At 61.2% G+C, this 15,761-nt stretch overlaps 2 protein-coding genes across 3 annotated transcripts in view; both read left to right on the top strand.

Moving 5' to 3' along the window:
* Positions 1-12,117, top strand: part of U2AF2 (U2 small nuclear RNA auxiliary factor 2) — a 13,527-nt gene extending 1,410 nt beyond the window's left edge. Inside the window, exons 2-13 of the mRNA XM_045292378.1 lie at positions 2,073-2,208; positions 2,600-2,644; positions 2,795-2,898; positions 3,053-3,204; positions 4,329-4,445; positions 4,721-4,859; positions 5,260-5,316; positions 8,400-8,479; positions 8,575-8,697; positions 8,835-8,933; positions 9,042-9,290; positions 11,478-12,117. Coding sequence (XP_045148313.1) covers positions 2,073-2,208; positions 2,600-2,644; positions 2,795-2,898; positions 3,053-3,204; positions 4,329-4,445; positions 4,721-4,859; positions 5,260-5,316; positions 8,400-8,479; positions 8,575-8,697; positions 8,835-8,933; positions 9,042-9,290; positions 11,478-11,612 — 1,436 coding nt within the window. The 3' untranslated portion in view covers positions 11,613-12,117. The remainder of the gene's footprint in view (positions 1-2,072; positions 2,209-2,599; positions 2,645-2,794; positions 2,899-3,052; positions 3,205-4,328; positions 4,446-4,720; positions 4,860-5,259; positions 5,317-8,399; positions 8,480-8,574; positions 8,698-8,834; positions 8,934-9,041; positions 9,291-11,477) is intronic.
* A 449-nt stretch (positions 12,118-12,566) lies between these two features.
* EPN1 (epsin 1) overlaps positions 12,567-15,761 on the top strand; it is a 15,230-nt gene continuing 12,035 nt past the window's right edge. For both annotated transcript variants that reach the window (XM_045292324.1, XM_004715651.2), the window contains exons 1-2: positions 12,567-12,636; positions 15,406-15,729. In XM_045292324.1, coding sequence (XP_045148259.1) covers positions 15,502-15,729 — 228 coding nt within the window. In that variant the 5' untranslated portion in view covers positions 12,567-12,636; positions 15,406-15,501. The remainder of the gene's footprint in view (positions 12,637-15,405; positions 15,730-15,761) is intronic.

Genomic DNA, 15,761 nt, shown 5'->3' with positions numbered 1-15,761 from the left:
GGCGGAACGGGGACCCGGGGCGTGAGCCTGTTCCCTTTCCGGGACCCAAAGCTTGGTTTTGATCATTTTCGTCGTTCCATTAAGTAGACCGGATTAGATTCCGTAATCCCGGCTTTTTCTCCCGCTGTCTTGGCACTTCCGCTTCCGGTCGGGCCCACAGCCCCCGTCTCCACGCCCCCTTTGTTTCCAAAATGGCGGTTGGGAGGTTTGCGGCGGGGAGCCACCCCAATAGCTTCTTCACGTGGACGAGGGCAGCGCCGCGGGGAGGCGGGGGCGCCGGGCCGGCTCCCAGGGTTGCGAGGCGCCCGTTGCGTGTGCACCTCACCTGCCCGATCGTCGCGAGCCTGAGTGCCCACTCCATGCGCTCACCTGGGCGTTTGCACCCCCGACCACAGCACAGTGGGGAGTCTGCCCCCTCGCCCCCTCGTTTCACCTCTAGCTGGGATGGGCTGGGAATCCTGGCCTATGCCCAACCTCGGGGCACGAAACGTCCGTGTCACTTGGCCTAACGGAGAGAGCAGGGGCCCCGAGGGCGTCGTGGGAACGTCACTTTGTGAGGCGCTGATTGTAGTGGCCAGAGGAAGGTGCCCCCAGGTAGAGCCTGTGGGTGGTCAGAGCCAAGCACGTGGCACGTTGCCTTTCCGCTGGCCCCCACCCCCCACCCCACCCAGTCCTCAGCAGTGGTTAGTGGGTCTTTTTGGTGTCCTGGGTCTTCCTTGTCTTTGGTTTTTTTCGGGTGAACAATCAGAGGCCCTGGCAGTGCTGAGGACCTGGGGTGGGTGTTTGGTGCTGGACAGTGCTGACCATCAGAGACACTGTCCCTGGTTGGAGCTGTGCAAGACAGAAGGATCTGCTTCTGTGATCTTAGAACCCCACAGGTGTTGGCAAGTGGCTGGCTCAGGCTTGGCAGTCGTGCCCTAAGGAGCGGCTCTTGGTTTCAAACTGCAGACCTTGTGGTTAGTGGTCCAGTGGCAGACAGTCACATTTTTCTCCCTGGGTTTGAGGGAGGTCTGAGAGGATGATGAGTGTGGTAGTGGTGGTAGCCAGAGTTCAGCTTTTGTCAGTGTTTCCCAAGAGCCCTATGCTGGGGTGGCAGAAACGCTGTCATTCCCTGGCAGAGGAGGAAATTGAGGCTTGATTCTCACTCAGCTGGTCCTTGGTTAGAGCTTCGGGGTGGCCTATGTAACATGCCTGTTTCCCAGGTTCTGGGCTCCCCCTTAGAGGGTCTGAGCAGGAATGGAAGGGAAAGGGGTGTCTGCTGCGGGCTCCCACTGCTGCCCCAGGGCGAACCCTTGCATTGCTTTTTCTGTGGAAACACCCACCCTTGGCCTGTAGAGCCCTTGTGAGTTTTGTGTCCTGTCCTTTCCCCCTGCAGCTCACCTTGCCCTTCAGTCCAGGGGAGACCTGTTTGGGAGAAAGGCCTGGCTTCACTTACATGCCCCTCTGGAGTGGGAGCCTTGTAACCCACCTGTCACCCAGGTCTTTCTGCCCATCACTTGTGTACGGGGTGCCGGTCTCTGAGTCTGGGTGGTCACCAGGTGCAGACCTTGCCATCACCCTGCTGTCTGACTTGGGATAAGTCAGAGCTGCCACCTGAGCTCAGTGAGGAAGGGAGGGTCCCTGCCAGCGCCTTCCCTTCTAGGGAGTGCTCCCTAGCCCTCAAGCCCACTTGACTGAAGGCTCAGGATTCCCTAAGGGCAGCCAGCCTGCTGGGGTTGGTAGAAACCCCCCAGAATTCCCCACTACTGGCCCCTTGGCTCTGGGGCTTGCAAGGGGGAGGGACTGGAGTTGGGCACCCACCCTGGGCTTGGCTCTGGGAACCTGGACATCCCTGCCTGTTCTGAAAGGTGAGCTGGGTCCTACATTATTCACTCAGTGGGACAGGGACTGGGACAGGCTTGAGTTTCCCGCTGCACAAGGTATCTGGTCCCGCATGGCACCTGACCCCTTGTGGCCAGCTGCGAGGGTGGGGTACTCTGTCCCCAGCTTCCATCCCTGCCCCCTCAGAGACTTCCGCCTCCGTGCCCGGGTGGGGTGGTGTCAGTAAGCCTCAACACCCCCCTCCCTCCCAGAACGGGACAAGGAGAACCGCCACCGGAAGCGCAGCCACAGCCGCTCTCGCAGCCGGGACCGCAAGAGGAGGAGCCGCAGCCGGGACCGCCGCAACCGGGACCAGCGCAGCGCCTCCAGGGACAGGCGGCGGCGCAGGTAGGGTGCTGCCAGCAGGGCAGGGGCTCCCGTCTGGCCTGCTCTGGGGACAGGACAGACTGGGACTCTGTGCAGGGCCCCATGGTGCCCTGTCTCGTGGGCTCTGTCTCGTCTCCTGTGACTGGGTGGCCTGGGAGGGTTGTTGGTCCGTTATCACTCTCCCAAGCTTTCCCTTGGTTCTCTGTCCGTCCTATTTGGGTGGGCAGGGCTGGAGTGGTCTGTCTTCTGCCGTTGTTTTGGGTGGGAGCAGTGGGGGGGGTGGTGGCAGGGCTGAGGGGTGCTTGCCTATCCCTGAGGCTCAGTGTCCTGTGTGTGTGGGTGGGGGTGGAGGTGTTTGGGGAAGATGATCCCTCATCACCCTTCCCCACACCTTTCTCTCCCGGTCCCCCAGCAAACCTTTGACCAGAGGCGCTAAAGAGGAGCATGGTGGACTGATGTGAGCTGAGCATACCTGCCCCCCCCACGTCCCCTCCCAGCCCCAATCTGTCCTGCACAGTTCCCCCCCCCAGCTGATCGGGTGGGGGCGGGAGGACCCAGGGACACATGGGCTGGACTTGGTCAGACTAAGGTGCCCTCCTGCTCCCAGCCGCTCCCCTCGCCATGAGAAGAAGAAGAAGGTTCGGAAGTACTGGGACGTGCCCCCGCCTGGCTTCGAGCACATCACGCCCATGCAGTACAAGGCCATGCAAGGTAGGCCGCAGGCTCGATGGGAGCCCTGATGCCTGGGGGATGAGGCCTCTGTCTGAGGGGGCCTCAGGATGGGTCCTGGGAGCGGGTGGCAGTGCTGGGTTCCTGCTGCGCCTCAGGGTGCTGCTCTCATTAATGCTGCCCCACTTTCTTCAAGCTGCGGGTCAGATCCCGGCCACTGCCCTGCTTCCCACCATGACCCCCGATGGCCTGGCTGTGACCCCAACACCGGTGCCTGTGGTCGGCAGCCAGATGACCAGACAGGCCCGACGCCTTTATGTGGGAAACATCCCCTTTGGCATCACTGAGGTACTGCCCTGCCCCTGGTCCTCCCTCTCCCCCTCCCCGACCCTTCCCCTCAACCTGCACGGGTCAGACTCTGCTCCTGCAAGACCCCCCGGCCCCCTCCCAGACGGACGGATGGAGTTGAGCCAGCCAGGGGCCGGGCTGGGGGTGGCCCTTTCCCTCCCCCTCCTCTCCCCTCCCCCATCTGCCCTCCCCCACCCTCCTCGGCCCCCAGGGCTCCAGCGCACACATAAGTGACCACCCTCGGAGAGACGGGGGAGACGCAGACACGGCGCACACAGACACAGACGCACGCTGCCCTCTTGCTTCTCTGACACGCCTCCCTCTGGCCTGTCCCATCCTCTCCCTCCCGTGGTCGCTGCTCTCTGGTTTCGATCGCCCCGACCTCCTCCCTTCCCTCCCCTCCCCGCCCTCTCCTCCCCATCCCTCTCCCCACCCCTTCCCATGGCCCCCCAAGAATCCCGAGATCAAAGAGTTGTTTCCATTTCTCTTTAAAGTGAAATATTGTGGGGCTGAGATCCCTCGTAGCAACAAAAAGTTTGCTACCATCGTCGAAGGCAAGTAAGGCCCATTCTGACTTTCTCAACCTGCACTTTGCTACGTTTGATAAACCAGCCCCCGGACTCCAGGGCCAGACCCCTCCACATCACTCTTCTCTCCTCCTCCCCCGCCCCCACTCTCACCTCCTCTCTCTGTCTCTGTCTACCTCTGCCACGCCGCGTGTGCTGTCTCGCGCCGTGTGTCCCCTGTGTCTGCCCGTCCGTCTGTTCACCTGCTGTCTTTCTCTGCCCCTGGCGCTCCCTGGCTCCTGCCTGCTTTGAGTTCGTCCCCACCCTTCCTCTTCTTCTCTCCTCTGTGTGTGTCCCTTGCGTCCCTCTGTGCCTGGCCTCTCTGTGCTGTATGTCCGTCCCCCCCTCGTGTCCATGCCGGTCCCCTGCCGTCTGGCCGCTGTGCCACCTTGTGCCCTCCTTCCCTTTCCACTCTCGACCACCCCCGCCCTATCATGTTCCACGGGCTCTTTGCCCTCCCTTGCCCTCCCCCTTTGCCCCCACACCCCTCTGTGTCTCCCTCTCTCACCCCCCTCCTCTCTCCACCCCTCCCTGCCCCGTCTCCTCTTCCCGCTGTAGGAGGCCATGATGGACTTCTTCAACGCCCAGATGCGCTTGGGCGGCCTGACACAGGCCCCTGGAAACCCAGTCCTGGCTGTGCAGATCAACCAGGACAAGAACTTTGCATTTCTGGAGGTGAGTCAGGTGGTAGGAGAGGACCCGTCGCCACGTTGGGGCTGCCTTCCCTCCCTTTCTCACACCTTTCAGTGCACGCAGCCCACGGCTCTGCCCTGGCCATGCTGCCTGGACTGGACACGCCCTCCTGGGTCCTCAAACTGGGAGGGGTGAGGGCAGTTCTCAGTAGCAGTGCTCCCGTCTCTACGAGCCACCCCGGGCCACTGGCAGTGTTTGTCCCCGGAGCCTGGGGTGCCTGCCTGGCCCTGTCTCCTCACCCTTCCTCCCTCTTGCAGTTCCGCTCAGTGGATGAGACCACCCAGGCCATGGCCTTCGACGGCATCATCTTCCAGGGTCAGTCGCTGAAGATCCGCAGACCACATGACTACCAGCCTCTGCCTGGCATGTCGGAGAACCCCTCCGTCTATGTGCCCGGTGAGTGGGGTGCCCTCGGAGCCCCTGGGAGGGCCCACCTGGAGAGGAGTTCTTTCAGAGGGTCTTGGGGTGGGGGCGTTGCCCGCATTGAGACTGGTAGAGCTGCCCGGCCAGGCTGGAAGGGGGTGGCGGCTGTCTGCTGGCAGTTGGGGTCCTGTGCCCACTCTGAGGCCGCCTGGCTCTGGGCCCCTGGGCAGGCCGCGTGATTTCATCACAGGAGGGAGTTCATGAACCTACTGTGTGAGTGGGTGTGAACATGCATACCTGCGTGTGTAACGGGTGAACGTGCGTGGGTGCGAGCAGTGCGGTGTCGGCAGAGCTCGGTGTGGGGCCTGGCGCGTGGACGCCGTCTGCCTTCCCGCGCCCCTTGAATCCTGTGCTCTGGGCCCATTCCCTGCAGGCCTGGCCGGTGGACTGTACAGTGACGGCTCGGCACGCTCTGTCCTTCCAGGGCCAGGTAGTACATGCTTTCAGCTTCACGGCCCCGCTGGGACCGCTCCCTCCCTCCCTCCGCTCGGCTGCCACCGACCAGAGGCTGCCTGCCCGGGCCTGGCGGGCGCTGCCAGCACAGCTCGTACGGCGCCACCCTTTGAACTCCACGCCATTTCCACAAACGAGGAGTCTCCCGTCCTGGCCCCAGCAGAGCCCTGTGTTGCCTGCTCTGGGTGTTGGGGTGGAGCTAGCCAGGCCCCTGGGATCTAGGAGAACTTGGGCTTCTCCTGGGGACCCCTTAGAGGGTAACGAAACATTGGGCCCTGGACGTTCTTGCCATCACACCAGGGCATTAGAGGCCCAGTACACACTGACCTGCTGCAGTCTGGGTGCCCAGATGGATGTTTGTGTGTGTGTGCGTGTGCATGTGCGTGTGCGCATGCCCGTCTCTCCCTTACCCATCTCAGGCCAGCTGCACGTTATTTTTGGGTAACCGGATGAACTGGCGGCTGGTCAGTTTTCTTCCTGTTCAGTGATTTGCCCGCATTCGGTTTCACGTCGTCAGTCACCATCTCCGCTGTGTGCCTTCTCTTTATCCACTTCTCCCCCGGTCCCTTCCTCTGCCAACCTTCCTGCCCTTTGGCCTCTGCCTTGGGCACATGGTGCCTATCTCAGATGCCCATTAGCCAAGGTGCTCCCAACCCTTGGTGGTGGCGCTCACCTTACCTTGTGGGCCACCTGTGATTGGGATGGGCGATAGAGTCCAGATTTAGTCTTGGCTTATGGCAACCCTATTTTGGGTAGGTTTTATGTTTGGGGTCTTGTCTCTCACTTGATCCAGACCTATTTCCATCCCTTCTAGAGACCTGTGCTTGGCGCTTGCTTGTAGGTCTTGCCATGGAGGCTGGACGTCACAGGGTCCCTTCGTCCATTGGGGGTTTGCATGTGTCTTGGATGGCCTTTTCTCTGATTTGCTCAAGACTTGTGGTTTCCTTGTGCCCCTCTCCCAGGGAGTCCTGAGTGCTCTTGGAGGCTCGCTGCGGGCTGCCAGGTGTGGCTCTGAGTGTGGAAGAGGGATTGCCTAGTCCGTCGGTTTAGTATCGGGGCAGCCAGTTCCCACCCAGGGACCAAGTGGGGTTTTGTAAGTCAAGTTTTATTGGCACAGGGCTGTGCCGTGGCTACTGGCTGCATGCGCAGCCCAGGCTCAGCACAGACCCAGGCCTTGGCAGGGAAGGTTGCTGACCCTGCTGTGGTGAGGACTGCAGCCACGAGTGACTTGTGGAGGCCTTGCGCCAGGGCGTGCAACGCCCCCACTCCGCCCGCCTCTGTGTGTGGTGGTGGTGCTGGCAGCTGCTGCTTCCGCGTGGCTGCCCTCAGTGGTTTGTCTTTCACGCTGAGAGCTGGGGGAGGAGCCTCTGGCAGAGAAGGTTACAAGGTGAGCAGTGCACACCCGCCCGCTGCTCTAGAGTTACTGCTCAGCAGCCGTGGGGAGCACTCACACACCCTGTCCCGAATGGTTGCTTTGGGTTGGTGAGATTAGTTTTTGGGTTTCCTCGGGGTGAACGTTTAACCTGGCAGGTTGGGTGAGTGTCAGCAGTTCACAGCTGGTGGGCTGTGACCCCGACTGTGGGCTGTTCCCACAGTACGACAGCACAGTTCCCCACTTTTCCCGGCTCTGTTTTCCATTCTCCTTCCTCCCTGAGTGCCCTGCCCATTGCGCTTTCTCCCTGGATGATTGCTCCGAAGTGTCTGCTTCCCTTCTAGGCCTCTTGGGCCTTTGACAGAGTTTGGGGCTGAGTTCAGTTCCAGGGGTGTCTAAAGGCCCGAAGCTCTGGGGTCGTCTTGCTCCGAGTGGGGGGGAAAGGGAGGGTGGTGCCCTTCAGGGGCAGTGTAGATGCCCCACAGTGCGGCGGGTGTTGAGGACTGCATGCTCGGTAATCTCCAGCACCAGCGAGCCAGGGACCTGCCCGAGCCCATGACCAGTCCCCGCGCCCCTTTTAAAAGCAGCAGGGTTAGGGTTACAGCAGGGACCGCTTCCCAGTTAGTGTGGAGACGGTGAAAATCCACCCCCCACCCCCAGTCCTCTGAAGCCCCATCTTGAATTTTTGGGGCGGTGGGGGCGGGGTGGGCAGTCAGATGTCTGGTGACCTAAGGTACTAAAGCTGCAGTTTGAGTAGGGAACATGAGGTGATCTCAGGAAACCGGGGCTGTCAGAGGGTGCATGGGTGGTTCTGGAGAGGAGAACCCTAGACTCCTGGGAAGTGAAGGTGGAAAGTCTCCGTTCCCCAGAGCAGGTCTCCTGTGGCCCCACAGCCCACTGGGGCCCAGCAGCATTTCCCCGGGGGTGGGGGCACTGCAGCTCAAGGCAGAGTTGGACTACACGGCGCACGCATCCCTCTGCAGCTGTGGTTGGAGGTCCAGTGGGACCCTTGGGGTTGTAGTGCATGTGTAGGGGTTGCCCACCTCATAGCAGCTGGGGGGGGGTGTGTGTCCCAGTGTGCAGCACACGGGACGCCTGTCACAGAGAGAGTGAGTATGTGCGTGCATGCGTGTGAGCAGCTGCAGGCACAGGCTGAGGGTCTGGGTCACTGGGTCTTGGTTGTTAATGAGGGTGGTCATCAGCACTTGGGGACCTTGGATAGGAAGCAGTGCCTCCTTGAGTACAGATCCGTGGGGATAGTGGGACAGCTGCTTTTCAGGGATGTACTGTGATGTTAGACACTTCAGCCGCTGAGTGGGGTGGCTTGGTGTCAGTTGTGAGTAGGCAGGAAAGAACCAGGAGGCAGGAGGCCGAAGGATATGGGCCAGTAGGATGAGGCAGACCACTGCGAGAGTGACCTGCTGAGGGCACCCAGGGCCAGGATGAGAGTGAACTTGGGTCTGTGTGACCTTGGGCGGGGCCCCTTTCGCCCGTCTGCCATCAGGAGTTGGCATCCTTCACCTGCCAATGTCTTGGGGCCATTTGGGACGTCTCCCGGGCGGGCTCCTGGAGAAGGCCTATCTTGTCGGGGTGTGTCGGCCGGGTCTCCTGTGTGCCAGGGGCGGGGTACTCTGCAGGTTCTATGTGGGTGGGGGGGGGGGTTTGAATCGCTCCCTCTCTCCCCGCAGGAGTTGTGTCCACTGTGGTCCCTGACTCTGCCCACAAGCTTTTCATCGGGGGCTTACCCAACTACCTGAATGACGACCAGGTGAGTCCCCTGCCTCCCCCAGCTACCACCCCCTGACCACCACCCCTACATCCCCCACTCCCCCCCAACACTGATGTTATCATGGCTCTATGCAGGTGAAGGAGCTACTGACATCATTTGGGCCCCTTAAAGCGTTCAACCTGGTTAAAGACAGCGCCACAGGGCTCTCCAAGGGCTATGCCTTCTGTGAGTACGTGGACATCAACGTCACGGACCAGGTAGGTCTGGGCACTGGGACGTCTGGGATGGGGAAGGAAGGGGGTGTGTCTTGTGACCCAAGCATGTAGGATGAGGAAACAGGTTGAGGGGGGTGGGGTTGGGTGAGACTGCCCCCTGACTCCCCTCTTGCCCCCAGGCCATTGCTGGGTTGAACGGTATGCAGCTAGGTGACAAGAAGCTGCTGGTCCAGCGGGCGAGTGTGGGCGCCAAGAATGCCACGCTGGTGAGCCCCCCGGCACGTCATCTTCCATTGCTAGAGGGACCCCGGGGACGGGCCGTTAGAGAGGGAGGCTGGGCGGGGGGTGCCCGGGCCCCCTGTGACCGATGCTCCCTCTGCCCACAGAGCACCATCAACCAGACGCCCGTGACCCTGCAAGTCCCCGGGCTCATGAGCTCCCAGGTGCAGATGGGCGGCCACCCTACTGAGGTGCTGTGCCTCATGAACATGGTGCTGCCTGAGGAGCTGCTGGACGACGAGGAGTACGAGGAGATCGTGGAGGACGTGCGTGATGAGTGCAGCAAGTATGGCCTGGTCAAGTCCATCGAGATCCCCCGGCCCGTGGATGGCGTCGAGGTGCCCGGCTGCGGAAAGGTCAGCGCCCCCCCACCCAGCACTTTGCTTGGGGCATGCGAGTCCTTATGTGTGTGCATGTGCCTGCCTTGACGGTCCCTTTGTGTGTGGTGTGTCCTGTGCCCTGCTGAAGCCACACAAACCCCCCCCCCACACACACACCTTTGTGGGCCTGCCATGTCGGACCTGGCTCCTCCTCCTCCTCTGCACAGGGTCCGCCTGGTGCAGCTTGGCGCAGCAGCCCTTAGCTGTGAGGCAGGATCAGACTTGGCTGCTTGGCCTGCCTTCCAAGTCCCACGTATTTTCCTTGTGCTGTGTTTTCACTGCTCTTCCCATCCTCATCCTTATTATTTTAGATGTACTTCCTGGTTGAGCACGTACACCAGTTCAACCTTGTCTGCTGGACCACTGAGTGGAGTTGGGGACGCCCTTGGAGCCCCACAGGTTCCTGCCTTGTGCCCAGTCGCTGTGGTAGACCACAGTGAAGCACCTTGCTCATGGCCAATGTTCTTTATCAGTGAAGCCAAATTTTAGTTTTAAGATCACTTCAGGGGATAAATCCTGTTTAAGCTTTAAAGATGAACTTGGGGCTGTAGTTCAGGAGTCTATCAGCCTCCGAGGCTCCAGAAAAATCATTCTGCCACCATTGGTGAGGTTTCTTCTATGGAATCTTTGAGCAAAACTGTTCAGTAATGGTAGCCGGGCATCATCCAGTTTTTCTGATTTCATAGCAAAGGACAAAAGTGGTGGTTGGTGGAGGCAGTTTGGTTCCCTGTCTATTTCCCTGGCTGCCTCTCCTCTGCTGATCAGGCCAAGAGACCAGTTGTTTCTTGAATGGCTGTCTGCACACTTTAAGACTGCAGGTAGTATTAGAACTAAGAGGTGGAACAGAAACACTGAGCATGGCATTAGGCCAGTTTGCTGGGATGTCCCATGAAGCCCTGGCCCTAGGCGCCAAAGCAAGGAACACAAGCGAGGTCGCCGCCACAGCCGTCTGTCCTTGTTAGGAGTACCTATGATCACGTGATTTCTGCCAACTCCGTTTTTATACTTGTGCAACTTACTGACACCAAACAGAATGGGCTCCAAACCCTGTTGTAATTTTTCACTCGGAGCAAGTTTGTAGGACAGGGTAGAACAGCCCTCCACGGCTGTCTTTCTCCTTAGGAGCTGCGGATGAGTCCAGCTTGGAACCCTGAGCCCCTAAACACTGCGCCACCAGGGCTCCTAGAAATGACTGCTCATTGGCTGTCTGACTGTAATCTAGGTCAAGTTGTCACCGCCAGGCCTTACAAGTGTGACTCTTTGCAGAGTGTTTCCCGCCTTGTAGTTAGCTCTGTGCCAAGCCTGCTTGGAGAGTGGCCTGCTTACAGTGGTACACAACCTTTCACATCTTCATGTGCTGTTTGTACACTTAGGTGACAGTACAGTGTAAACACCCTTTTCTGTGCACCCCTCCTCCCCCCCAATTTTTTTTTTTTGTGTGTGTGTGCGCGCCATGCATTGCTCGGCTGAGGTCAGCCTGTGTACAAAAGTAGAGATCCTGAACCTTTTTCAGGCTGGTCAAGTCTCTTTGAGGCTGGTGCTGGGGCACCCCTACCCAGCTGTGTCTGCTCAGTGTGTCCTCCTGCCAAGGCTGGTGTGACTGAAGCCAACAGACACTATGGCCCTGTCTGTCTTGGGCCCTTACTGAGCCCTTCAGTCTTTACAGCTTACTGGTCCTGCAGCCATCCAACAAGGGTCCCAGTGTTTACTGATTCTACCAGGTCTACCGCCCACCCTGCCCAGCTATGTTGGCGACACATGAGGTCATTTGTTCTGTAGACTGACTGTTCCACACACTGGAGCACTGGATGAAACGCATTGTGCGGTGTTGTGTCCCGCCCCCCCACCCCTTTCCTGTAAGCTGCTGGTGGAGCCTATTCCATCCTGTGCTTCAAGGTTCTCTGCGACCCGACCGCATTACAGCTGGGGGGCTATTTCTCATCTCCGTGTCTGTGTCCCCTGGACCCCCTTGTCTGCCTGGCAGGACCTTCCCTCCACATTCCCCAGCATTCTCCCCGTGAAGATACCTGTGGTTCGGATCCGTGATCCAGGGCTCTCGGGGGATGTTTGGGTGAACCGCTCACAAACCTGCGCAGGGTTGGGGCCTGGTTAGCCGGCCTGCCCCTCGGGGCCCTGATCTTGATCCCGCTTCTTGTCCGGCAGATCTTTGTGGAGTTCACCTCCGTGTTTGACTGTCAGAAAGCCATGCAGGGCCTGACTGGCCGTAAGTTCGCCAACCGAGTGGTCGTCACCAAGTACTGTGACCCGGACTCCTACCACCGCCGGGACTTCTGGTAGAGACAGGCGGCGCACAGCTCGGCGTGCGGGGCGGCGGGCTGGGCCTAGGGGCCGGTCTCTGCTGCCCCGCAGAAGACCCGACAGACAAAACTTGGGGAGAGGAGCAGCAACGAAGCAACTGGAATGGCAGCGATGGGGGGCGGGGTGGGGGAGGGAGCGGGCAGTGGTCAAGAGTGGCCGAGGGCACATGGCGGGTTAGGACCCCACGCCCCTCCCCCTCAGCTGCCCCTTGCTCCCACCCCGCCCATGGTAGGAACATAGCGTGTTTATATTTTATGGCCAAACGATTTTGAATTTTGTTGCCTGGCCCCCGGTGCGCCCCCAACCCCCCAGGACCACAGCTCCTGCCCCGCGACCTCGCCCTCCTCCTCCCCAAGCCCCGGTTTCTTAAACGTAGTTGACCCCTTTAGTCTCCCAGACCTGTGCCCGCCTCGTGCCCCGGCCCCTGTGGCAATTTCATATTTGCTAAGACGAATTTGCTCATTAAACATTTTGTTGTATTTTACTTCACGGAGCTGGCCGTCTGTCTCTGGCCTCGCCCTCAGCCGAGGGTAGTGCTTAGCGGGAGGACCGCCTGGACTGGCTAGTCCTCCGCCCCTCCCCGGACGGCGCGTGACAGCTCCCGTCACCGCCCATTGTACCCGATGGTGGGGAGCGGGTGTCCCCTTGGGCCCTAAGTGGAACCCGCGGCGGCGGGGCCGGAAGTGAGGTCACGGCGGAAGTGCTTGTGCGTAAGGCTTGGCCGGGGCAACCGCGCAGGCGCCTCGCTGGGAGGCCGGGCCCAGGGTCACTTCCGCTTCCGGTCCGTCTCCTTCGGTTGCTTCCCGTCCGCTCGGCGGCTCCCCTCCCCCGCCCGGCTCTCTGCGCCCCGTCCCGGGCGGCGGGCCGGCGGGCCGGTCGGCGTGCGGCCCCCGAAGCGTCCGCGCGAACGCCCGAGCGCGCTGCCGCCGCCGCGACACGGAGGCCGAGCTGGGGCAGGGGCTTGACCGCCATGACCCCCCGGAGCTCGGCGTGAGGGGCCGAGGTGAGCGCGAGTGGGGCGGGCGGGCAGGTTGCCTCAGGTCGGCTCTGGACTGCTCCTGCGGCCTTTGTGTCCGTCAGTCCGGCGGCCCCCGCCTAGCGGCCGGCCAGCGTCGCCCCTCTGTCTGTGCGGCCGTCCGTCGCCGCGCGCCTGTCATCTGTGCGCGGCGGTGACTTCCGCTGCTCGCTGTCTCCACCCCGTCTGTCCCCCCACCCCGCAGCGCCTCTTCCTCCCTGCCCGTCTGGCCCCCGGCCCACCTCGCCCCCAGCCCCAGAGGCCCCTCCCTTCCGCAGGCCCCAGGTGGGGAATCTGCCCGCGCCGCCCCACCTCGCTTCCCAGGCCGGGGCAGCCCAGGGCCCCTTGCTGGCCAGCCCGGCTACTTGGCAGGTGACTTATCTTAGCCCTGAACCCCGCCCCTTCCCAGCCTCTGCCCTGGGGTCCCAACAGCCCCACGTGGTGGGCCCCAGACCTGGCGCACCCAGGCCAAACTGGTGCTCCCTCGGGTGCTTGCTGTTCCATTCCAGGGCCTGAAGCTGCCTGCCTTCTATTGTGTTGCTGGACCTGCTCCTAAGATCCCTGGCAGGCTCTGACCATTAGCCCTACTGGGCTGCTGCAGCTCAGCTGGAAACAGCTTCTGTCCGTTTTCCTTCTACTCTGATGAGAGTGACAGCCAGAGCCACCGTTTTCCTCCTACAGCCGCTGTCTGTCCCCGCCTGGGTGAGAGGCTTCTGCCGGCTTAACAAACTCTACCACGGAGTGACCTACTCCGTGGCAGCATCCTGGTCCAGGATCCGGACCCCATTTCCACTGTGGGGTCATGTCCCATTTGGGGGCGACGTCTCTGTCCCAGGACACTGCCTTCCTAGGTTCGGGGTCTCTGCCTTTCCCGGCCTTCTTCCTGCTTGTGTGTTCACACAGCTCCTCACTCTTTCCGGTCATTCTCCTCGTCTGCCCCAGACCCTTAGTCTTGGAGTCTTTGTGTTGTGTGTCTGGCCTCCCTGGGGCCTTGGATGTCCCCTTTAATTGTCTGACCCCCCCACCCCCTACCCCCCACCCCAGTGCCTGACTAGCTGGCCTGCGTTCTCCCTTGTGGCCTAGGGAGCTTAGGTGGTGGTGAGGCCCCATGCTTGCCCATCTTGAGTGCACAGAGCCTGCTGTGGGGTTCAGGCTGGTGGAGTGATGTGTGTGTCCCCGTTTCCCCCCCTCCCCCCCTCCCCCAGCAAAGGTGTTCCCCCTCCGGCCCCTCCTGTGAGTGGCCGTGAGTCACAGAGCTGTCTGGAGGGAAAGGCCTGAGTGAGGGACAGGCTGGTAAGAGGTAAGAGCCACCTGAGTGCTTGCTGTTGGCTTCCTTAGGGGCCCAGATGGTTGAGCTGTTTGATTGAAAGGTCGGCGGTTCCAGCCACCAGTTGCTCTGTGGGACAAAGATGTGGCTGTCTCAGTAGCCCTGGGCCGCAGCTCTGCCCTGCAGTAGAGGGCATTGACTCTAAGGCGCACAGCAGCGGTGGCTGCTACAGCAGCAGTGCTGGTTCCCTCTTGCCAGTGTAGGGTACATGCTGCCAGGCCCACTGCACTTGGAAACCACCAACTCCCTGCCCCTGTAAAGAGTAAGAGTCTCAGAAACCCACAGGGGTTGTTCCACTCTGCCTTGTCGGGTGGCTGTGCTGGATGGCAGTGAGTGTGTGTGGTTTTGGGTTTTTCTTGGGTCTCCCCCGCCCCTTTTTTTGCCCAGGTGAGGTTGGGGATCAAAGGCTGGTGATCCCCTGCATTTCCAGGGGCCTAGCCTTGCTCCCTAGTCCCTCTCAGCCCAGAAGCCCTTTTGAGGCCTGCTAAGCCCACTCTGGGGGGCCGGGAAGGAGTGGTGGCTGTGTGTGAGGGGTTTCAGGCCTGCCTGGAAGGTGAGACTTCTCCCATTGACCCCCCCCCCCCCCAATCTCCCACACCCCAAGCCTCCTCGCTTAGTGTCGCTTCCTTGAAACAGCAGTACCTGTGTGGAGACAGCTGGACCTCGATGGGTCTCCCTCTGCCTTCCTGATCTTGGGGTTGGACCAGGCCTGAACTGCTTCATGCCCACGGGCCACAGACCCTTACCACCTCTAGTCTGGATGCAGCTGCCTTAGACAGCAAGCTCCTTGAAGGAGATAATGCCTTCCCGGCCTGCGGCCCACAGCCTGGAGCAGGCAGGGGCTCCTTATCTCCCTCTCCGGCTGACTGGCCTTCAGAGCCCCACCCTCCAGGCTCTGGAGGCGGGGCTGTCCCCAGTGAGCCAACACGTTCCCCCAGGCTTCCTGCCCTGGGCTCTTCCTGCCCTTCCGCCCTTCCTGCCTTCCCGGCCTTGAGTGGCCCTTCCCAAGGCCCTTCCGGGCCAGCCAGCTCCTCTGTTGGGAAAGCCATATACAGAGGGCCACAAGGGCCACCCTGAGCCATGCAATCAGGACAGAGAAGCCAACCCATGACCTCCAGGCCTGCTGACCTGGGAGGGGCCACTGAGGGGGATCCTGCGGGAGAAGGGAAGAGCCCCAGGCAGGATGCACTGTCTGGCAACCTTGGCCAAGCCTCCACCCCATCCTATGGAGGAGAAGACCAAGGCTGGTGCCCCCGGGGGCCCCCCCTTCCATCTCAGTACCCGCTCTGTCTGCCAGGCCAGCTGGGGCCCTAAGGCCGGAAGGAGCTGGGCAACTATGAGGAACTGAAAGGTTAAGGGGCCACGGTTGGGGAGGCACAGTGGGGAGCCAGTCACCCGTGTTTCCAAAGGCCCCTCCTGTTCCCCCTCAGATGCGCTGACCGCCAGACCTTGCTGCAGCTCCCCTCTGCCAGCCACAGTCGCCTCTTGACGCCCCGGGCGGGGGGCCAAGCCCCTCGCCAGGCACCATGTCGACCTCGTCGCTGCGGCGCCAGATGAAGAACATCGTCCACAACTACTCGGAGGCGGAGATCAAGGTCCGAGAGGCCACGAGCAACGACCCCTGGGGCCCCTCGAGTTCCCTCATGTCGGAGATCGCTGACCTGACCTATAACGTGGTGGCCTTCTCCGAGATCATGAGCATGATCTGGAAGCGGCTCAACGACCACGGCAAGAACTGGAGGCACGTCTACAAGGTCGGTGCGCACGGACGGACTGGACGGACGGA

Source organism: Echinops telfairi, unplaced genomic scaffold, assembly GCF_000313985.2.
Source record: "Echinops telfairi isolate 266 unplaced genomic scaffold, ASM31398v2 ScPeMD7_655;HRSCAF=1070, whole genome shotgun sequence".
In the NCBI taxonomy this organism is placed as follows: Eukaryota; Metazoa; Chordata; class Mammalia; order Afrosoricida; family Tenrecidae; genus Echinops; species Echinops telfairi.
Note: the sequence above shows the minus strand (reverse complement) of the source record. Positions and strands in the feature narration are given on the sequence as shown.